Source organism: Podarcis vaucheri (assembly GCF_965113315.1).
Source record: "Podarcis vaucheri genome assembly, chromosome: 11".
Classification (NCBI taxonomy): Eukaryota; Metazoa; Chordata; class Lepidosauria; order Squamata; family Lacertidae; genus Podarcis; species Podarcis vaucheri.
In genome coordinates this window covers 48,512,580-48,536,919 of record NC_138749.1, presented here as the reverse complement: position 1 = coordinate 48,536,919, position 24,340 = coordinate 48,512,580, and the positions used below count along the sequence as shown (strand labels likewise).

At 39.6% G+C, this 24,340-nt stretch overlaps 1 protein-coding gene across 2 annotated transcripts in view; it reads right to left on the bottom strand.

The window, feature by feature from the left end:
• Nucleotides 1–24,340, bottom strand: part of SNX24 (sorting nexin 24) — a 77,443-nt gene that overhangs the window by 27,751 nt on the left and 25,352 nt on the right. The window contains exons 2-4 of one of the 2 annotated variants that reach the window (XM_082191683.1): nt 19,184–19,293; nt 11,940–12,023; nt 8,803–8,907 (exon numbers count right to left, since the gene is read on the bottom strand). In XM_082191683.1, coding sequence (XP_082047809.1) covers nt 8,803–8,907; nt 11,940–12,002 — 168 coding nt within the window. In that variant the 5' untranslated portion in view covers nt 12,003–12,023; nt 19,184–19,293. The remainder of the gene's footprint in view (nt 1–8,802; nt 8,908–11,939; nt 12,024–19,183; nt 19,294–24,340) is intronic. The other variant, XM_082191682.1, reaches the window with a different exon arrangement.

Sequence of the window (24,340 nt, the reverse complement as noted above, 5' to 3'; positions counted from 1 at the left end):
CTTACCAAGGGAATAATTTTATTTTAAATTAGAACGACATTGCTTCTGCTTTTGAAATCTTAGGGCTTATTTCCCATCAAGTACCTGTTTTACACTAGTAAAGTGTAAAGCTCATCATTCTCCAGCCCTAAGTGCTAACCGAATAAAACTGATTATCTGGATCTGTTTCCAAACTGGTTTGGTACAGAAACCGCTTGGGTGTCCTGAGTAGACAACTTCTGCTAGGAAAAACACCAAAGGCATTTAACTGATGCTTTTCCTGGATATCTGTGTTAGGATTCTTGCTCCGTGTTTGCGGAGTCATGGGATTGTTTTCTATCACATGACGGTGCATGTTTTCATTCCACAGTGTGGGAAGTGGCGGAGATAGGATGTTTTGTGTTACTGTGTACTATGATGTTGGATTATTGTCCTTTGTTTCTTTCTCTTTACTGTCTGCTGAGAAAGAGGAAGAAGCTAAGTCAGAATGCTCTGAGTGTATTATATGTAAATAAAGTAGATTAGCCAAAATGCTGAGCTACTGAGTCTGTTACACGAACCGCTAATACTCTGCTGTTCGTAAGTGTGCTAATGCCTCTTGGCATCAGTCGCTGTGATGTTCAGGCTGGAGAAAGCTTTTGAAGCTCCTGAACGACTGACCAGGCGGGAAAGAACATGCCAGTCAGGCATGTGTCTCTACCGGGGTCCTACACATGAGTAGGACAATCCTAACAATCTGAGCAGCTTTTGATTTCATCGGTGAAGGTGAATTTGGGGATGGGGGCATCATTCTGTAGTGGTTTCATTTCCACTAGGCTGGTAGGTTAGAGATGGTGATGGGAAAGTGTTGTTTCACATTGTGAAACTTGTTCTACAGCATTGCAGAGCTTCTGTTTGTTTTCAGCGCTACTTAACCTCTACATGAAACTGCTGGCATGTCATGGATTTGCCATCACAATGGTACCAGAACTGTTCCCTTTATGTAAGAACCAGATGTAGCAATGGAAGTGACAAACTGATGTTTCAGTGAGAACCACCACCACCAAACAATCTCACTCTTAAAGAGTAAGTTCATAGCTTGGAGATGTTGTTCAGATCCAGTGCTTTGGCGTAGGACCAGTTTCAGCAAGGGCTATAGCTAGGGCCCCTTCCTGGACAAAGACACTATCCATGCCTATCTCCATGCTTTGGTAATATCACTCCTTCTAATGCTGGACTCAGTTTGAGCATGCTGGCAGCTCTGTAGCCAAAACAAGACCAGTAAGAAACAAGAGGGATGTAAGTGCATGTTCAGGTGAATCATATGGGGTTGGAGGGAAGTGAACCTAAAACAACCCAAAGAGGGCTGAGCATGCTCAGTAGTCATAGACCTTTGGGGAGCAGTCAAAAAAGCAAACTGGCAGATGGGGTCTAAAACAGAGTATCCTACGCAGGGGATGACTGCTTGGTTGGAGAGGCTGATTGCAAGAAGTTAAGAAGCCAACTGGCAAAACCAATACTTTTCTCCCTCACTTCCCCACTGCTTGGAATTTTTTCTTAATTTCCTCACTTCTCACTACTGTAAACTTTTTACTCGGACTTTGTTAGGCTTGGTGATGTATGGGAAACTGAAGGGGAGACAGCTGGCAGGCAGAAAGGAGAAGTTGGCTGAGAGAGAAGACAAGGAGGCACGTGGAAGCTGAGCTGTTATCTCTGTGCATCTCTTCCTACATTGCCCTTTTTCAATCCTTCCTTTCCCTTCCTTCACCCAGTAGATGCCACAGAAAGAGAGAGAGACATTGAGTAAAAAGCGATGCAAGAAGAGACACACATAAAAAGTACAGAGAAGCCATCTCATTGTCAGATAGGCCATTTCTTGTTTCATACAGAGAATCTATTTTTAAATGTCTCCAGGGACTGACGTGAGAACTGCCCATAGAAATCAATTGGGAAATCCAAAATTTAAATTTAGCTGTAACCCAACTCTCAAAAAACAACAAAAAAGAGAATGTCTCCTGCTTTTTCTAAGTCTTATTTATTAATTTTTTTCTAAATAGCCATGCAGTACTGCAGATTCCAAGGGGCATTTAATTGCCTCCTTAGCGCAGGTATCTATTCTATTTTGTTCCCACAGGAAACACACATTCCCCAAAAAGCTACTCCAGATGTTTTGGAAAGGGGCGGGGTCCTCTGGAAGAGAATGGGAGGTAACATTAGGGCTGCAGAAGGAGAATTGGTGGGAAATCCGCTTTTCCGCTTCTTCTAGCAGGGAGCTTCTATTAGGTTTTGGTCCTTTCCACTAGAGAATGGGCCCTTCCATTTCCAGAAAGACAAGTCTGCACCTAGCTGAGAACTTGGATATATCAGAATGCTTTAGAAATATTGCATTTAAATGTTACAATACTTTCTAAAAAGTATATAGCAATATGGGCTACAAATTGGACAATGAATGGAAATATCTGCAATCCAATAAACAGTAAACTATGGATATTTTTTTAAAAAAACTGCAAGCAAAGGCTTGCACCAGACTCTTAAAATGTCTGTGCTATGAGACAAATAATAATTATTGGTGTTTTCTATAATTAGTACAAGAGATTCTCCCATCTCTAGAAGAGATACAGTTAAATATACCAAATGCACTGGGACAGGGGAATAAACACTGGTAAAAACTTTTATTGATGCATTCTATATCAAATACCAAAGAAATGTGCGCTCTCTCTACAGAATCTAAAAACAGCTGGTAGCAACAATGATGGATTTAAGTTATTAACAGATCAAAAAAAGATGGATGGTGTTCTGCTTTTCTTAATCTACATCATCATCTAGATCTATTTAAAGATATGTGGTGCACTAACAAACTTAGTTAAGGTTTCGATAAAATCAGTAGCATAATCTGCCCCGTTACATTGAGTCTGCATTGATCAATAAAATCACTTGTACTAGGAAAGTACTGTTAAACACTGACAATCCTAGCCATTAATATTATTTAACACACTGTTCACAATCTTTAATGAGGATAAAGAACATTTTGTCTCTTTACACTTATCATACTGCCCTTTCTAGAGATCCTTATAAACACAGCACAACAGTGATTATTCAAAACTAATCGGGGTTTCAAAGGACGAAGGATACTGAATAATTTCTTGTAGGTTTTCTGTTTGATTAATAGATGTTTTCAGTGGTTTGCTTTTAAAATAGATAAAAATGAAGTTAAATAAAATTTGCATTCATGCTTGCCAGGATGAATGTCCGTTCATTTCTACCCCTCAAGAAACCTAGCTGCACAGTTCATGCACATATACCTACTAAGGTGATGAAACCATGAATTTAAATGCTATTTACTACCACATATGGACTGTAAAAACAAGGCAATTCTACCAGAAACAAAATCAGAAATGCAAACAGAAAGAAGTAGCAAGTCTTAACAAAAAATGAATTAATAAATACAAAATTATGATTTCAAACAGATATTCCTAGATCCTGGGTGCATTGACATACCATGTTTAGTGAGTGCTATTGCTATTTGTTTAAAAAGGTAAAGGACACCTGACAGTTAAATCCAGTCGTGAACGACTCTGGGGTTGCGGCGCTCATCTCACTTTACAGGCCGAGGGAGCTGGCGTTTGTCCGCTCCACAGACAGTTTTTCTGAGTCATGTGGCCAGCATGACTAAGCCACTTCTGGTGCAACGGAACACCGAAGCCAGAGCAGTGCATGGAAACACCATTTACCTTCCCGCCAAAGTGGTACCTATTTTTCTACTCGCACTGGTATGCTTTCGAACTGTTAGGTTGGCAGGAGCTGGGACTGGGCAACAGGAGCTCACCCCGTTGAGGGGATTCAAAATGCTGACCTGATTATACATGTTAAAAAACACAAAAATCATGGGGAGTTGGTTGATGGCAACTGAAAGAAAGGGCTGCCCCAACAGTTGATTACAACTACTTCTCTTAAACTTGCTAGAACCTAAAACAGCTCCTTCTACTAAAGTGGATGAACAATATCTAGACAAATAAGAGGAAATACATGTCGGATCTCCTAAGCTTTGACAGTGACTGATGGGGTAACATTTCCCCCCATCTGTACAGGTATGGAGACTGGAAGGACTGTATCACCTGTCCTTACTTTTTGATAAACAAGTGGCTGTAGTAATTAGGAGTTCTTTTTTATCAATTTTTTTTGTTGCATTTTTCTGTGCCATTTTTCTGAGAGTGGAGATCTACATATACACTGATATACTATTTTGCAACCTTTACGCTTGTCTACTATAAACACATTCCGTGGGGTTGCCCTTGACACTGACTTGGACGCTTCAGCTAATGCAAAAAGCTGCTGCACATCTTCTCAAGGATACTGAAAGGCACAATGAGACACAGCCTTGGGCGTTTGGGTCAGGGATGCCTATTTGCTACCTGTTATTCTTGGACTGAATGGGAATGGGGATTGCAAGCTAAGATAAGTTGTTTCACTAGCAGCTTTTTCAATGCTTCCGATTTCATTGGCAATCTCCATAACCAGGTTATCTTTATATGTAAAATAACAGATATCTGACATTTCTTAATAATTATGGTAATCATTCTTCAAGTACATATAAGGACATTTACTCGTATTCTTCTCTTCCTATAATAAACTGCAACAATGCAATGTCTTTTGTTTTGTAGCTGTGTGATTTGTGCTCATCCTGTATTGTGATGGCCATCAGCTACAAACAATAAAATTTATTGAACTTGAATTCCCACTGTTTATTTTAGATTGTTAGAAGCTACTTGAGAACAGGGATTTGCCTATGTAACTCTACAATGAACGGTATTAACACCAATTATTTTTTCTTCTAATATTATTAGACTTGAAAATGAAGATTGTTGGTCACCAGTGTAGGTGAAACATGATTAAAACATGTTTAATCTTAACTGTGACAAGTTTTCAGGTGCTTCTTTGAGAGACTGTGGATCTAAGATCCATACAAGCAGCAAGCAGACCATTAATATGTATAAGTATAAATAATACATAGAATAAATAAAATAAAACATAGAAGTAGGAGAAATTTATAATCTGCATCTCTTTGTTTATTGCTCAAAACTTAAAAATCTGTTTAGATTACAGAGCTTTAAACAGCTTCCACAGCATTAACTGCACCAATGAATTATTTCCCTGGGTGCAGATATATTTTTGACATTTAATTCTTTCTTGCCTAAGTTAAGTAAGTCAATCAAGTCATACAAAGTTGTTGTTGCAATACATACCAACATGCACACTTTATTTTTGTTTTTTTGTTTTAATTCTGTAAGAGAAAGATGACTGGGAAGATATTGGAAGCAGTCATATTTTCTTCAAATCCAAAGACAATGTTAATTTTCACCAATAACATTCCTTCTGCATAGACCACAGAAATCCTAAGTGTGTGCTCATTATGCCGATTAGTATCTAGAAGCTTAGCAGAGGCAAACTGTTTACTCCTACAGCAGACACTTTTTATTCTAAGCTAGTACTGTTTTATCACGGCCTCTGATAGCTACACCTTATCTTAAGCAAGACAGAAACCATTAGCAATGAGATTCTTCTGCTGAAAGAACTGAGATATGATCTATTATGCCAGTACTCAGAATATCAACAGACTACACAACAAGCATTCAGAGAAACAAAACAACAACATGTTCACTTCACTATAGAAGTGCTGCATCTCCTAGAACCCAAATTCCTAGAAGGCTGGCAACATGATAGAAGAATTTCATACATTTAAAAAGTTCCAATATACAAGTCATTTATATATGACACAACTGCTTTGTAATTTATCTTGCATTGCTATCCTATAGCTGCTGCAGAGCTAAATATTCATGTTCAAGACACTGTATACTTAGGGCTGAATATATAAATTCTTGTATCAGCATAGTATTGCTTTAGTTCAATGGGTTGTTTTTTACTGCTCAGAATATCACAACATGCTTTACACTAGGGCTACAATACAGATGTGAATGTGTGAGCAGCAGAGAGAACTATACTAATTGTTAAAGATTCATAATGAAATAACAAATAAGTTACTATATAGTCTCACTTCATTACCACAAAAGTTAGTCAAATAATTGGTATTAGACTCATTTTCTCTCATTATCTGGGTATTCTGTTGGATACCAACAAAATGAGACCATAAATGCATTTGCATACTTTATTCTAAGACGGGGTGCCCCAACTTTTTTCCAAAGAGGGCCAGATTTGATGAACTGAACATGCGTGAGGGCCAACCAAAGTTGTTGAGTTTTTTTTAGGGTTTAACCCCAGATTAAATCGACCAGTGGGCCGGATTAGGCCCCCAAAACGGATTTTGGACATGCCTGTTCTAAGAGATATGTAATTTGATGAATATTTGATATGTATTTTATTTGTTCAGAGTAAAACAGAACCTTGGAGGGAGGTTCTATCTCTGTCTTAACGTAATGAACGGTTTATTTTTTGTGTCAAATGCAAGTGACAATCTTCAGAAATACTGTGTTACTGAAGGAGAGATTACTATAGTTCTTACCTGCACTTCACTAGTAGATCTACGGGGGCTGAGGGGAGCAGTGTTACAACATATAAAAATATGATACAATTTAAATAGCAATAATGATCAACAACCCCATCCCTAAATCCAAAACAATAATCTAGGGAGGAACACTGGAGTTAAATTTTGTTCTTCTGCTTTAAGATTTTTCATATATACAGTATCTATCAGCCTGGTGAACAGCTGCAGAGAAGTTTTTTTATTGTTTGTCTTCGCTGTAAGAGTGATAATTTGCTGATCTTGGTTGCAGTGTTATAAAAATGAACAGGCTACTGATGCAGAAAAGTAAAAGAAAAGTAAAATAACTTCAGATTTTTATTAACTAGTAAAAGAGATGACACAACTGGCTGAGATTAATTCAGTCGAAACCAGTAACCTGACTCACATTTAACACTAAAACCATGGCTAACTGAGAATGTTTGAGTGTGGCGGTACTCAAAGGGAAAATGGTGGTTGATTCGCTGCTCCCCTGGTTTTCCTGCTGCCATGCTGCCTGGAGCTAAACCATGGTTTTGCTTAGCATTACTTATGAACTCGTGCTCATGGTATGTCTGGAACCAGACAAACCACAAGCTGTAGCCAAGGTTTGGCTTGCCGTGATTTACCTAGGGGACACAAACCACAAACCCAGGTTGGGGCATAATGCTAAGCAAATCCGTAGCTTAGCTTGGACACCACAACCAGGTTAGCGGTGAAGTTAACTGTGGTTTTTACTAGAGGTACCCGCACATTCATATGTTCTTGTCTAGCCATGAATTGGCTCAGTATTACATGAGAGCTGAGCCAGTATGTAAATATTTTCCTGAGCAAAATGGTGAGGATGGTATATATTGGTATGTTCTCCTATTCCATATATTCTTACAACACCTATTATTACTGTTTATTGTATTTATACCTCACTTTTCTTCCAAGGAGCTCAAGGCTCTCCCATACATATATTTTATCTTCTCACCAGCAAGCTAGTTTAGGGTGAAAGATTGCGCCTGGAACCAGGTTACCCAGTGAGCTTCACGACCAAGCAGAGATTGAGCCAGAGTCTCCTCAGTCCCAGTCTGGCACTCTAATCATTACACTACGATGGTTCTCGACTGCCTATCTTTGAATCAGTTTAATTTGCATCGCAGAGCTTTACCAAGCTCAAATATAGTGCAACAGCATTACAACTATATCCCAGATAGTACAGAAGCAGTTAGCTACTACATTAAAAGGGTAGTTTATAAATGTCTTAAACAAATAAATATAGAAGGGATAAAATGGTTGCTTGAATACACAAGTTTGAAATAGCAAGTTGTTCACTGTGGCTGGGGAAACGCAGCCTGATGGGCAGAGTATAATAATAATAATAATAATAATAATAATAATAATAATAATAGGTGATGTGGTCTAAACTATTGAGCCTCTTGGGTTTGCCGATCAGAAGGTTGGCAGTTCATAATAATAATAATAATAATAATAATAATAATAATAATAATAATAATAATTTATTATTTATACCCCGCCCATCTGGCTGGGCCTCCCCAGCCACTCTGGGCGGCTTCCATAAAAACCAAAAATACAATAAAATATCACACGTTAAAAACTTCCCTGAACAGGGCTGCCTTAAGATGTCTCCTGAATGTCAGGTAGTTGTTTATCGCCTTGACATCTGCTGGAAGGGCGTTCCACAGGGCGGGCGCCACTACCGAGAAGGCCCTCTGCCTGGTTCCCTGTAGCTTTGCTTCTCGCAATGAGGGAACCGCCAGAAGGCCCTCGGCGCTGGACCTCAGCGTCCGGGCAGAATGATGGGGGTGGAGACGCTCCTTCAGGTATACTGGACCGCAAGCCCATGTTTTCGTGGGGATCTGGACCCGTTCAGATCCCCACGATGGGGTGAGCTCCTATTGCTCTGTCCCAGCTCCCGCCAACCTAGCAGTTTGAAAGCACGCCAGTCCAAGTAGATAAATAAGTACCACTGCAGCAGGAAGGTAAATGGTGTTTCCGTGCACTCTGGTTTTTGTCACGGTGTTCCGTCACGCCAGAAGTGAATAAGTCATGCTGGCCACATGACCCGGAAAGCTGTCTGTGGACAAACACTGGCTCCCTCGGCCTGAAAGCAAGATGAACGCTGTAACCCCAGACACCTTTGACTGGACTTAACCTTCCAGGGGTCCTTTACCTTTATACCTTATTATTATGATTCTTCACTGTGTCAATATTTTGAAACAATGGATGAGCATTGATGGATTTCAGTGGGTCTGCTCAAACCATGACTAAGTCTGGATCCAACCCATAGTTCAAGGAAATAGGAATTGCTATAAGCAGCTCACCTGTAAATAAGCTTCCAAGCCTTGCCGACGCTGTTCCAGAACTTTGGGCACCCAGTTCCTTACATGCTTCGAAGGGATTTCTGGTGTTCTTATGCATTTCTTAAGCTACAAATATGAACAGAAATACATTTCTCCCAAATAAAGTCCCTTTAGAAATGAAAAGGAAAGCATTTCAAGAGAGGTAAAAACAGGGAATACAAAACTAGAAAGAAACAGGAAGGAGGGTCGGGGAGACAGAAAGACAGCGAAATGAATTTTGTTATCAAAAACCTTAACAGTCTACAAATAAACTGACTTTATTCCATTACAAATGTTATTGTATACAAGATGGTGAAGTGAATTTGAAATAAATACTATTAACAGGGAACATGCCGTGCAATTTCTTAAAGCAAGAACTAAGCATTCTGTTATGTCAGCTAAATATTACTACGTGAAGTGGCCAATCTACACACCTAATAAAATCTAAAGAATTTAGTTTAACACAGATTTTAGCTGCACTCTTGTGTATTACGTGTATAAACAAACCTTAAAAACGGTATCACTTGCTCAAAATACAATTGACGTTAGCCCCTTTCCAGGATTACGCATTTAGAAAACAACAAATAAGCTGTGCAATACTGAACCACCCATATTTCACAGATATTTGAAGAAACAGAAAGCAAGGAACCAAGGGAATTCAACTGAAATCACAATGAAAAACACAACAGAAAAATGAAGTTCAGTAAATCTTAACTCGGATGTATATTGTGCTCTATTGGTGACCTATTCCAGGCACTGGAAAATGGTTCCAATGGAATAAGTGTAACTGTACTTCCCTTGTGGTAGCTATAGGATTGCATACATAGCTTTTTTTTATTCTGTCTTCCTTCCAGCCCCCAAACCACCTTTTAAATTTGGAGGACTTTAAGAAGTGGTTGGGTAGGTAAAGTTGCTTGACAAGGCCTTACAAAACATGGGCTTGCACTATTATTTCAATGTGCATTAACCGTCTTCTACTAACACATTCCATCAGTGCAAGGATTTTTGTTTGCACATCAATAGTTTTCCTCCCTGCTCCCCATGCCCTCCCCAAACCTGCTCCAGATGGTTGAGAAAACTCCTAGGCCGTATTTAGGGAGCCCACAAAGGTGGGGGAGAATGTTCTGTTGAACGAACAGAAATCCCCGTGCTGATGGAACAATGGTCTTAGCACTACACTGGATTCCACGCAATGGATTGGAAGTCTTCCTTTGAAGGAATGGCACAAGCCACACCTGTATAGGAAGAAAGGAAGAATCAGGACTGCACTCTCCAGCGTGCTCCCAGTTCTTCATCTGAAATTGAATCACCTGAGGTTCTGTGACATCAGGAGATTTACCAAAATGGATTGTCAAGGATGGGAAAGCTCCATATCTCATCTGCTGGTTAGTCACCCTGTTTAATTTGTTGTGCTTATCTTCCATTGTGTTGCTTTTATGATATGCATATGGATTTTCTTTATGTTGCTAGCCACCCTTTGGATTATTTTATGATGGAAGGCCAGGATACATATGTCTTAAACAACTAACTACTGGGAGACATCTGTGCGGCCTTTATCAAGTCACCCTCTCTTATCCTTAGGTCTCTCTCGTGTGTAGTAACAACCGCAACTCAGGACTGCTATAAAGATGAGCCAGAGAAACATTTGTAAAGCTGAATGAATGATTAACAAGGTTCCAAGCAGAAGGCCCTCTACGATTCAAAAGAGAAAAAGAGAAAGTGAAAAGCACTTAGAGTGGATTTCCTATATTTGATACAAGGCGACATAGGTATTCTCTCACCTCTAAATGAATGTGATGGATGTGTGTGTGCAACTGCAAAGACAGAAACTCAAAATTGACTTTGACGTGCACACCCACAGGAGTTGAGAAATTTACATTTCATCTTTGAGCCTGAGGAGATGTCACCCTATTGAAAGCTGTGTCAACAAAAGTCTCTGCTGATAAAAAGTTTGAACATCCAAAACCATTGCTCAAGGAAGACTATACAATACAATGGCTCATACACCCACACAATTGTTCTAGGAGAGGTATTTAATAAGAAAAACAGTAAGGCAGAAAGGGAAAACCCCAAAATTCCACTGAAATTCCACTGACCTCTCATAAGTGATTTTTTGTTTGTTTGTAGTATTTCTAGTTTGGGAGAATTAAGGCACGCACCTTCTTCCTCTTACAACACATCCCCACTTCCTGATAAAATGCTATGTGAGTTGAGCACACTTAAAAAAAAAAAAGTATGGTTGCATCACATAAACAGGGGTGAGGAGCCTCCAGACTGAATGTAGCCCTCTAGGTCTCCTCATTTGGCCTGGCAGACCATTTTTAGCAAGCCACATGGGTGAAAGGAGGGTTTCAATTGAGCAATTGGGAGCTTAAAGCTCCCCAGTTGTTTGATGGATCCAGCAAAGCATGCTACTCTCTGCCTATCCTCCATCAGCTGACGGATGGAGCACAGTGCACCTTCAGTCCACTTGAAGGTAGGGCTTTCATCATTCTCCATCATTCTCTGATGGGCAGATCAGAGCACATCCCCTTTCCCACTTCTCCTTCAAACTGCTGAGGTTTAAAAGAGAAACTGGGAGGAGAGGGGGGGGGTACGTAAACCCTTTGTAAACGCCCCAGCCCTGCTCTGTGAATGTGTACAAAGGGCTTTAAAACAGCCCATCCTCCCATCTGCTTCGAACAGAGGAGGTAAGATAAAGCAGAGGACATAGGACAAAGCCATCATGACTTGTAGCCATTACCCGCCATTCTTCTAATCCTATTTTTAAGCCATTCAAACTGGTGGCCATTACTACATGTTGTGGGGGTGAACTCTATCTTTTGCTTGTCTCAAATCTTTCATAATTCAGCTTCTTTGGATAACCCTGGGATTCTAGTATTATGCAAAAGGAAGAAAAACATCTAACTTTCTCCACCACACCATGTGCAATTTTATGCCCCTTTATCTTTACTTGCCTTTCCCCCTAAAGAGCCCTAAATATTGTATCCTTTCCTCACAGGGCTAGAAAGACAAAATAAATGAAACACAAAAGATTCAGAAACCAGAGAAATCACTTTGGAACAAGTGGAGGGAAGGTTCAAGCAGAATCACTTTAACAACTTACGTACAATATTTACCTTTTTATGAAGAGCATGAAATTCACTATACCGCTTTTCAACAAAGTGCTTTCTTCCATTCATTAGTACCTCTATCTTAAAGACCTGTAAAAACCAATGCAAGAGATTACTTTACCTGTTCAAAACCCTGTTTGCTTTGTGATGGGTTTAAAGGAAAGAATTACTGAAGCTGATTTGCTCCCTCCCCCCAAACACAAGACACTCAGGAGATACTGAGGTGTAGCCACTGATTAATGAGTGTGCTGGTTAAATCCCCTGCTAACCAGTGGGCTCCACAAATACATCCAAGGACAATTAAGATTTGTGAGGCTTAAAAAACTTCCACTATACAATCAACCTAGTAGAAGTGCTTTTTTAGATATAGATATAAAAAGCAAAACAACTCAAGAATATCTGGGTCTTTCAGTGATGTGCTATATAGTACATCAACAACCTTACACACATACAATTCAGTGATAGTGGTAGCATGTCTTGTGGAACACATAAAATATAAATGCAAAGACTATACTGCAGGTTAATTTCCACCTAACCTACATATTCATCTCTAGTCTCAGCTGGGCTTGCTCTAGTGTTTACACCATTAAAAAAATGGTTTGGGCTCATTTTCTTTGCATGATGTGTATGACAGCTTTTGCTTCCTCCCGTGGAAGGTTGAAAGGCCAGCTGAAGATGCTCTCTAGTTCCACTAATTAGTAGCCACTAACATGACATTTTCTTGATTTTCAGGTCACTGGGTCAGATCTCAGGGCAGGTGACAAGAAGTATCTCAAAATGCTCATGAAAACATAACCTAGCAAATCCGGGGCCAGCAGAAAAGCATAATAATGAGAGGCCATTGCTACAGTAACCAAATGTGCCTACTGCCAGGATTTGTTCTATTAGGAGATCCTTGGATTAGATAAAGTCAGGGCACCAATATTAGAACCCAATTCTAGACCAGAAACTACTGAATTTTTAAAATTAACTTGAGAAAGGATTTTGGATAGGGAACCTTGGCTTAGCTGCTGTGCTGTGCTAAACTAAAAGGGCAAAGGAGGAGCAAATTGGATGCAATTTGCCAGGTTGCTAGACATCGAAAGTTGGGAGAGTGCTGTCACAATCAGATTTCTGGCTGGTCACTCTGAGAACAAGATACTGAACCAGAGAAGGCCTTCAACCTGAACCAGCATGCTTGCGACAAGCCATGGTTTGGCTTAGCATTACATGTAAACGTGGCCAATATGCCTGAAGACCCCTGAACCTGTTCTCTACATTGTCACAAGGATACTTTTATCACTCTAATGTACTTTTCACTCTATAAGATGCACCAGACCACAAGACACACCTAGTTTTGGGAGGAGGAAAACAAGAAAAAAAATATTCTGAATCTCAGAAGCCAGAACAGCAAGAGGTATCGCTGTGCAGTGAAAGCAGCAATCCCTCTTGCTGTTCTGGCTTCTGGGATAGCTGCGCAACCTGCATTCGCTCCATAACACACAGAGACACATTTCCCCTTACTTTTTAGGAGGGAAAAAGTGAGTCTTATAGAGCAAAAAATACGGTAATCTGTTCACATTACATGGAGAAGGGAGATAGAAGAGTCAGCATTTCAGATCATGTACTGGAATCTGCATGGAATCTGTCTACACAGCACATTTTGGTCACCTTCACCTTTTCTCTCCCTTTTCTTAACCTGATTCTGGAAGCTTAAGCCATTGGTGCCAATGACTGTGAGTACTAATTCTTCAAATTAAATGCTCTGACACACATGACAACAATGCTCCATTGAGCCAGGGTTGTAGCGATCCAAAGGACTAGCAGCCAATGAGAATTGTAATGTCAGAAAGAGCTTATACTCACACATAGGCACACAGGCTCTTTCAGACATTACGCTGAAAGTGAATGGGGAAGCCAGTAGTAGAAAACTCTGTCTCTACTCCTTCCACATTCAGAAAATATCTGAAGACTGCTATTCTTTTGGTTATGCATTCACATGTCAGTATGAGGAAGGGCATTTTGCATCCCTCAAAATAGTGTATTTATCATCCGTACTATTAATTTAATTTCAATTAGTCCTACTGTGATTATCTGATCACTATTTAGAATCTCAGCATGAGTACTATGGTCAGCCTAATGTAGAACATAGGTGTATTCTGAAGCAATACAGATTTGTGCATAAAAGAAAGGGAAACTTTCCTTTAAACATTTTGAGGTTTTATGAAATATGGACATGCATGTAGAAATTTTCATAATAAGCAGTAAAGGTCATCTATAAAAGATCTTACCAAGCAACAAGTAATGAGTTTTTAGCAATTTAAACCCTAACAATTGTGTTTACATGACATGAACAATCCCCATATAAAATATTCATACATTTACCATACCATATTCTTATCTTAAAGTTGAGAGAATAATGGGACTTCCCATAAGGACTGGGAATCCCCGACAGCCTCCTGCCACCTCAATGTCTAACCATCGAAAAATATTCATATCCCATTCTAGAAAGAGGTTAACCATTCCCTTCCCCCATCCCTGCCCTAGGACAGAAGCAGCTATTGGGAGAAATGGTAGTTTCCCTTTCAAGGAAAATGATAGACTTTGGGGGAGCAAGTAGAGCGACAATTTTCACTAGGACACAGGATTCAGAGTTAAGAACACTTCCTGCAAGCCATGGCCTCAGTTGTGAACAAATCCCATTTTTGATTGGCTGTAACTTCTTAAGTAAACAGAAAACTCGTTAATAGGTTAAATGTGTATTATTCATTTATCTGGTTTGATCCATTTAGCAACCGGCAAACATACAGTGCTATACATTGTCTTTTAACTGCATAATCAGTAAGTGCATTAAATAGAACAGATAAGATCTACAACGATTTGTCAGCCAAATAATCTTAATTTCTCACCATTACCATAATAAAATCCATGCTCAATCCGTAGCAAAGTATTTTTTTCTGCATGGAGCCAATACCTAATAGGGATAACAATTAGACATTTAAAATGTCTGCCAGAATTTAACTCATATAAACCAAGAATAGGAGGAATAGCTTTTGGTTTGAAGTACGTGTGGAAACTCATATTTTTTCCCTCTGACCATCATGCCAAGTAGATGACATTTTATTTTATAACCATCAAAAGGCTGGAGAGGAAGAAATGGGGCCTATTAAATCAAAGTCCTGTTTTAAGAATTCTTTTTAGGAAGCCATAACAAAGTCTTTCAAGGTTCTTGGATCAATCTGCATAACAGCTGTCTTTATTTAAAATTATTTTCTAACATAGACCAGTAAGTCATCATCTGATTACCAGTTATAATAAAAATATGAAAGACAGTCGTAAGTTGGGGAGACTATCTCCCATCTCAGTATAGCAAAAAAGCATATCCATCCCAATTTCCAGAACCAGAACCATATTCCTTCTCTGTCTGCATTCCAATTTTAAGCCTTGTGATTGAGAGACAGTGACATAATGGGAAGGGCTATAGCTCAGTGTAGAATATATGCTTTGGATCAGGGTCAAAAACTCATTGATATATAAGTGAATTGCCAAGTCACACCCTAAACCTAGATTACGGTTGCCACAACAGAATGTCTAGGCGCCATTTTATTTAAAAATGAAATTAGCATCATCATTATTTCATTTCAATACCACTTTATATTTTTTTAGAAAAATCTCAAAGTGCTTTACAGCACATTAAAACATCAAATAAAACAAATTCAAGCTTCAAGGAAAATGTTTCAGATCCTTCTCTAAGTGACGGTTTCCTTTCCCTATATTTATTTACCTACTTTATTTAAATAGCTGCCCCATAGCAGCAGTACTCTAGGAAGCAAGTGTGGTGTAGCGGTCAGAGTGTTGGACTAGGACCCGGGAGATCCGGGTTCAAATTTTGAATGTTCCCGAAGTTTAATGTTTTGGTTTTCGAATGCAGAAAACCCAGAAATAAATGCTTCAGTTTTTGAACGCGCCTCAGAAGTCGAACGGCTTCTGCTGAGTTTCCCCCCAATTTTCTCTACTGAATTTGCAGACTGCCCTTTGCGCCTAGGTTTTCGAACGTTTCGGAACTCGAACAGTCTTCTGGAACGGATTACGTTCGAAAACCGAGATACCACTGTACTCTCTGGAGAAAAAGGTAGGAGATAAATGGAGTATATAAGCTCTTCTGCTTACCTGCTTCAGACAACTGGAGGGCCCTGCCAGATGGAGATGTCAGATGCCAACCTGGCATCCACAGATCTCCATGTGGTCGCAATTGGACCCGTGCCAGTTGCAAAGATTCCTGGCTCTTGGGGAACTTCGAACAATGCTTTGGATGCAGAAAGTCCAAGGTTCAATCCAGGGCAGCTTCAGGTAGGGTTCAAAAAGATTCCTGCCCCAAACCCTGCAAAGCTATTGGCTGGCAGTGCACATACAACAGTGAACTGCAGACAGTGGTGAAGCCAGGTGATTTTGTTGCTGTTGTTTAGTCGTTTAGTCGTGTCCAACTCTTCGTGACCCCATGGACCAGAGCACGCCAGGCACTCCTGTCTTCCACTGCCTCCCGCAGTTTGGTCAAACTCACGCTGGTAGCTTCGAGAATACTGTCCAACCATCTCATCCTCTGTTATCCCCTTCTCCTTGTGCTCTCCATCTTTCCCAACATCAGGGTCTTTTCCAGGGAGTCTTCTCTTCTCATGAGGTGGCCAAAGTATTGGAGACTCAGCTTCAGGATCTGTCCTTCCAGTGAGCACTCAGGGCTGATTTCCTTAAGTGATTTTAGACCCTACATTTAATGGTAACTTTGTCAGTTTCCAACAGAACATTCAATCCACTATAGCTCTGGTTTTCACACTCTGTTCCCAAGACCCCTAGGATTCTCTGGAAGCTTGTGGAGGTTCCTCATGAAGAGCAGAAAACACTCTACAGATGGCTGATTCTGTCAGAACAAGGAAGAGGTCCAAAATTTGACCAGTCCATCCTTCAGAAGAAAGGTTTATACAAAGAAAATGAAAGGTTCGTGAAAATAAGGTCTGATGTCTAAGTTGAGTTTGTCTCGTTCCAAATGCAAACAATTGTGTTTGTTATTTTTCTCCCATGTTGGTTAAAGTTTAAAATCGTGTTTTCTCTTTTAAATACCCTAATCACTTCTCTCTCATCTGTTTTTCTTTCAGCAAGCATTTGAATGTGACCCAGGAATGGTCTGCTTCAGCATGTAAAAAGTTTCTTTTTTAAAAAAGAAAATAATTGCTTTCTGTTAATGACTCATATACTCAAGAATTGTAGTAAGAGCTTATGCACAGTAATATAATTCACTTCTAGTTCCTAAAAAATGACTTTGGATGAGTCAACAAACCATTCAAAAGAATGCTTTGGTTTTTAGAACTATTCTCTATAAAAATATTTAAGACATACGTTTAACGAAATAGCAATGATGTAATGATTTTAAAATAATTCTAACTAGAAGAAGAACATACTGAAATCTGGATACTGACTTTAAGCTCCTCCAGTTCTGCCTACTGGATGCAGGAAGCTTTCCTGGGAATTAAAAAAATAAAAGCTGCTAGGTCAGGATAGGTGCCTGTGCTGGAAGGCATGATCTTACAAAGAATTTCGGGAATGCCTAAGTGTCAGGAAGTGAATCTTGAGAGGGAAAATCTATATAGATAATTCAAGGAATGACAACTGTTTTCTGACATGTGTCAATCAGCTCATCCTCACTCCATTTAATATGAACTTTCCTTACCTCTTTTTGAAACCATCTTTTCAATCATTTCTGGAATCACTAGTGACAGCAAATACAGAGTGCATCTTCTGTAGCACTAGCATTTTAATAATAATATGATGCAATGAATGAAATGCATATTTATTATAGGTCCACGAATATACCCCCTTAATGCATAATCTGATTAAACACAAACACTAACTAAAAACAACAAAAGGAAACAAAAACATAAGAGGTCACCTGCTTGCGAACTAGCATTAGTCAACTTTACAAATCCTGGTTGAATGCTGATGAACCTAATCTGCATTTTTATTGGCCGCCTGTATCCCTTGAACATCATCACAACTAATTCCACTCAGGTCAAGATTTCTCATAGGCAACCTAGAGAGCATTCAAGAGATAACAACCCATTTCAGAATCAATTTTACAAAACAGATGAAACAGATCTGACTATAGTTCACTGACTAAAAGCAAGCTATCCCTTCTAAGTATGTTGAACATAGCTATACAAGAACAAAAAGAAATAGCTATTCTGACCATAAAGAACCAGATGCGACCGAGAGGGGAAATCTTATTGGTTATTTTGTTATTCTAATATGTGATTACTGGAACTCTTAAAGCATCAGCAGGATCCAGTAATACAAAAACAGAAAGGATGCACACTGCACGGTCAACTTATACCGTATTTTTCGCTCTATAAGACGCACCAGACCACAAGACGCACCTAGTTTTTGGAGGAGGAAAACAAGAAAAAAAATATTCTGAATTTCAGAAGCCAGAACAACAAGAAGGATCGCTGCGCAGCGAAACCAGTGATCCCTCTTGCTGTTCTGGCTTCTGTGATAGCTGCACAGCCTGCATTCGCTCCATAAGACACACACACATTTCCCCTTACTTTTTAGGAGGGAAAAAGTGAGTCTTATAGAGCAAAAAATATGGTATTTTAATGGAAGTCATAAAAAAGCAAGAAGCTTTAAGCTTTCTAGAATATTAAAGGATATGCAGAACTCAACGTACCATTGAATCCATTATAATACAAATGAGGAAAGTTCAAAGGGCATGGAGGAATGGGAAAGGAAAACTTGTAACTGAGCATTGTCTTAGCTGACAGATCTCTAAAAGAACATTTTCTGATTCATCAATGATTTGGTACCAAAGGAAGACTAACAAAACAATTTAACAGGTTTCGTATTTATAAAGAAGTTCAAAGAAAGACAGAAGAACTTAGGGAAGTACAACAAAAACATCAAAACCATAGTGGGATATGAATAGGCCAGCTCATACCACGCTTCGAGCTCTGAAAGACATTCACAGAATTTAAAGAGAACTTAATTCTTATCTCGTCCAGCTTTCTGCAGGACATAACTGCAGTATCCCTGACAGTCTCAGTAGACCAAGAATCATGTTTGAACAACAACAAAAACTGGAATACATCTCAAAATCAACCCTTGCAAGAACAATTTCATAGTAACATAACGAAGCAGCAATGTAATAACAAATGTAACAACATACAGAACAACCAACATTTCAGTACTGTAAATATAACAAGCTTACACTAACAACATTATACCTTCTGCCATTTGGAGCAATGGAGAACGAATCTGCTTCATCTTCTGTACCCAGTAATTCCTATACTGCTCCTTCCATTCCCTTTGCCAGAATAACCAGGAAGGAGAAATACTGTGAAAGTGAAACAATTGCAGATGGGAATTTATCAATAGTCCACTTTGAGAAGGAAGGTGGTTGGGCCCTGGGCAAAATAAAAACTGAACTTCTTATTCAAATATTTCAAATGTCAAGAGTGCTGCTTATGTTTCTTTTAAAACTGTCAGGTTAAAATTATAGTTGAATATACGCACGTTAAAACCATACATATGGACTCTTAAAAGTGAATCAATTGGTTTAGTGCAGGGATGGGAATCTAATTGGACTGGATCTTTATATTCCTTTACCCATCCCTGGGCCTAGTTTGGCAGGTGGGGGGGGTCACCCACCAGTCAACTGCCTGACGTCGCAAGGACACCAGGCCTACATGGTTTGAAATCAGGCTGTAAGGGCAAAGGCACAATACTTTGCAAACACTGGTGATTAGCTGATAAGTGGGGCTTGCAAAGCTCCACACTCATGACTTTGCAAGCACTCACAAATTCCCATTCTCCCCAGCCACATCCTTCCCTGCACCACGCATGATGGCATAGATGAATTCAGGTGTAAGACAAGCGGGCATGACTTTGTGAAAATGGCCTTGTGGAAGGTCTGGCAGACTGATGGATCCTCATCACTGGATTAGATTTAGGGCAGTGTTTCCCAAACTTGGGTCTCCAGCTGTTTTTGAACTACAACTCCCATCATCCCTAGCTAGCAGAACCAGTGGTCAGGGATGATGGGAACTGTAGTCCAAACATAGCTGGAGACCCACGTTTGGGAAACACTGTATTAGGGAAACATCAGGTTTGTGTGCTCTCCCCTCCTCTCTCCTGCAGTGCGGATGCAAAGAGAAAATAGAAAGTTTTCACTTCTCTTTTAAGTGGCCAAATTAGTTAATTAATTTTTAGTCCCTCACAGGGCAAGGCTTCTTCATTTGGGCTGCTGCTGCTGTTTCTCACAGCTTCTGGTTCCAGGTGCAAGAGGCCACAGGGAGAGGAAAGGTATTTAGAAATAAATGAATTTGATCTGAGCTAATCTATTCTATTCATCAGACTCAAATAAAACACAAAAAGCTTAAAATGCCAGATCTCCCTGGCAGATCATGTGCCCTTATAAATAAAATAAAATTGTGCCTCTTTCAATAAATACTAAAATGAAATGAGTTTACACAACTATGAATAAAAGCAAGCAAGCGATTAAAAGGATAAAACAAACTTTGCAAATTCTGAATCTCCCTGACAAGACACAGGAGTCTCTCTCAAGAATTCTCCCCTCTCATCAGCTACTGCAGATAGAAAACGTGCAGTCTTCACAGTTGTATATTTATCTTGTCTGCCTAGCAGATAAATTACAGACTCGAGGTCAGACCTCTCTTCATTTCTCCCTAAAATTTGTCCCAAGTGTTGTTTTCCCAATGCATTATACAAAAGACAACATATAATAATATGCACAAGGTCCCCACAACACAGTTTAAGTTACAACGACAGATACGTTCAGAATATGGCATGTTTTGGAAACTTGCTTTTAAATCATCTGAGGGCATCAGATTTAACTGGGCTTCACTAAAGACCATCCTATCTCTCAGTCTCTGCAAATTCTCAAAAGAAGAAGGTAATACATGAGGAATGCAAGGGAAATTCTTATGCAGTCGTGCTATTTTAGAAACAGATACAGTTGCTCTGTCCATCTGAAAGGTCACATCAGTCAATCCCTGCTTCAAAAGCTTTTTAACGAACTCCACACCCAAACTCTTTGCATATAGTTAAAGAAAAACCCCAAATTCACTACCAAGGATGAAATGACCCCCTGCAAGAGTGATTGTTCATTTCCTCAAAGGCTGCCATAAGAGGTCAAAAAAAGGTAAATTTATCTCACTAAAGAGGCCGGGGGCCAGTGCTGTCCAGAGACACTTCCGGGTCACGTGGCCAGCGTGACGAAGCTGCTCTGGCAAGCCAGCACCAGCACAGCACACAGAAACGCCGTTTACCTTCCCGCTATAAAGTGGTACCTATTTATCTACTTGCACTTAGGGGTGCTTTCGAACTGCTAGGTGGGCAGGAGCTGGGACTAAAAGACGGGAGCTCATCCTGCCGCGGGGATTCGAACCACCGACCATGCGATCGGCAAGCCCTAGGCGCTGAGGTTTTACCCACAGCGCCACCTGCGTCCAAGTAATAGCTAGCACAGCTAGTCAGGTAGAAAAGGAGAGGCCAGTGAGGATAGCTTTTTAAAAACTTCAAATTGTATGTCACCTATGAGCCAAGTATTCAGATAAACTTCTTTGTACTATTGATATTTGCTACATTTTTCAATGAAACATTTTTCCTTTCTAATTTAAAGATGGTTTCACTCAATTAGCAGAACAGCTCAGTTTCCTTGTTTTGTTACACGCCAAAAGAGAAAATTCAGTGCCCCTCCACCCCAAATTCAAAAGACTTGCATTCAAATTGGAATTGCATTATCCTCTCAAGACAGCTATTTACATGAAATCTCTTATAGTTTCTCTGTCGGTATAAAATGTAGATGCCACTGCACATCAGGCCTCTGTTTGGCTCTTTGAACAGACAGTCCAAAACAGTTTTCCTGATCTGTTTCAACTTGAAATGTTGTCAATATATGGATTGTCTTGCTTTCTAATTCAGTGAAAAATCTAGTTTTCCATTAGTCTCTGCCTTTCTAATTTTCAATACAGCTTTACTAAATGTAATTATTAAAGGCAGATTCAAGAAAGCAATTACTGAGCTACTGGTTTGTATCTCTGAAGTCTTAATAAGCAGCACGAAGTGGAAATGCCAGGAATGGTTAAAAATAATTAATAATAAAAATAATAATGTAAGTGATTGTGGAGATGACATGACACTTCACAGAACGACATCAAGTAAAGGCTTAGGGCTGTGATCTAATTCAGGTCTGTTTCACCTTACCATCACCCAGCGTAGCTGCTTGTTGTGTTGTGCTTAACAGTCTGCTTCTGAAACTCCTTCTTTTTTTCAGGAGTGGTCTTGTTGGACAGCAGGGTTTGCCCTGCCATCCAGTCTTTAATCTAGTCCTGTTTGGACATTGCAATGGTTGAGTTGTACATGCAAGTGGGAAGTCAGGTGCGCTGAGTACCTCCTTTCCCTGGCGTCACTCAGAGTTCCAGATAATTTGGAAATCTATACCCTCCCTTCTGATGTCTGTGCTGTACGTGAGGGGAAATCACCTGAAATTTGACAGAGAACTCTTGAACCGGAAGGAGTATGTGCAATGTGCAAGGGATCCAATCAGAAGCCAGGGTGACTTCTATAATACTGGAATATGCTGCTCAAAGCGGAACAGTTGAGGGGTACGAAACTGGAATATACCAATAAAATTAGAGCTATGAAACAAATTAAATATCAGAAACAAAGACGGTCATTACAGCAAATAAACCAATATATCCATCTTCAAAAGCCAGAATTTAAATATAATGTCTTCTCCTGAAAGCCATCTTTGGGTTGGGATGAGAATCTAAACTCTAGAAGTTTAATCCAGACAAGACAGATGGTGAAAGATTCCAGTGAACCAGAAATAGGTATTCAAACTGTTCTGGGCAGCTTTATACTTGTTTCAAAGCAGCAGATTCATAATTTGGGTGTACTTCTGGATCTTATTTGAAAGCTGCAGTACTGATTTTGAAAATAAATAATAAATTAAGGGAAAGTGAATAGCTCGGTTAAGCAGCCAGGATAGCTCCTTCCACAATGGAATGGCTGAGAATGAGAATACAGTACCGGCAATACCAGTGGTATATCAAAGCAGGGAACGCCTTGAAAGATCAAACATCATTCCATGCTCATCTTTAGCGAGAGAACGGTTACATTCAAGCTTAAGCAAGCAGAGATTTTCACCTCCTCTACCATATGGGAGGTTGATGACATAAACCTGATGTAAAAATACCATTTAAAAGGTTTAAAAACTCCACTCATTCATTTTATAACAAGGTTAATTATTTAATAGACGAGTTCTGCAGTGCTTTGTAAAAGCATGACAGAATGGCCTAGAGGCACAGTGTATTGATCCATATGGTTAACTGCGCAGAAAATAGTTTTATGTATTCATCCTACTTTTCTAAATATCGGGAAGCAAACAGCATTCCTCAACTGTAGCTACATGGTTTATAAAGTTAAAAATAAGTAAGTGAGGTGCAGTCTTAGAAGAACAATAATTATGCAAGTACTTTCAATTAAACAGATGTTCTGTTTTCTATATATGCATGGCCTTGGCTTAGTGGAGATACGACGCTTTCAAATTTCTTAACCATTAAGCAACTGGGAGTAACCTTCAGGAGCACATTGTTAAACATGGCATAGCTTCAAAGCACATGTTCAAACTCTGGTTTAAAGCTTACTATGGGCAGGATTAGATACAAGCTGATATTATGGCTGCCTTGGGATTAATTAAATCCTGCCTTAGCACATAGCTCTATCATTCCTCTCTGAACGGGAATGGGGAAACAAGCCAGAAAGTCAGAGTTAACCACAGTTTCCTGTTACACGCAAAGATGAAACTATGGCTAATGGTTAGACCAGAAGCCAGGATACAAAGTGGAAGTCTAAAGCTGGCTTATGAATCCTGGTTTGTTTGTTTGTTTGCAAGCTATTATGCATAACCTGGTTTATTAAGGCAGGATTTGATTGTGCAAACCAGGTCACAGTCAAACCATGGTGAATGCTGAAAACGGAAAAGAGGAGAAAATTTGTGGGAGAAAGAGAGAAAGGAACCATGATTAAGCAATACCTGCATGAAGCCTTATTGCTATGGAAATATAACATATTGCAACTTTTTAAAAAAGAAAACAACAACTGTATGAGCAACGCTCTGAGAGCTTTCCATTTCTTATTTTTTATACAAGGCTAAATGCACCAACTACTGTTACTGCATAATCTTTGATTTAACAGGGAAACTAGCATTTTTAAAAAGTTCCATATGTGCAAAGCATTTCAGCTTGCCAGGTAGAATGATCCCCCCTCTTCTTTCCCCAGGAATTTTCTTGACCCCCTGAGCCAATTTTTTTTTTGGGTGCAGGTAAAGGGGAAAGTTCCATTGCAGGGCTTGTTAG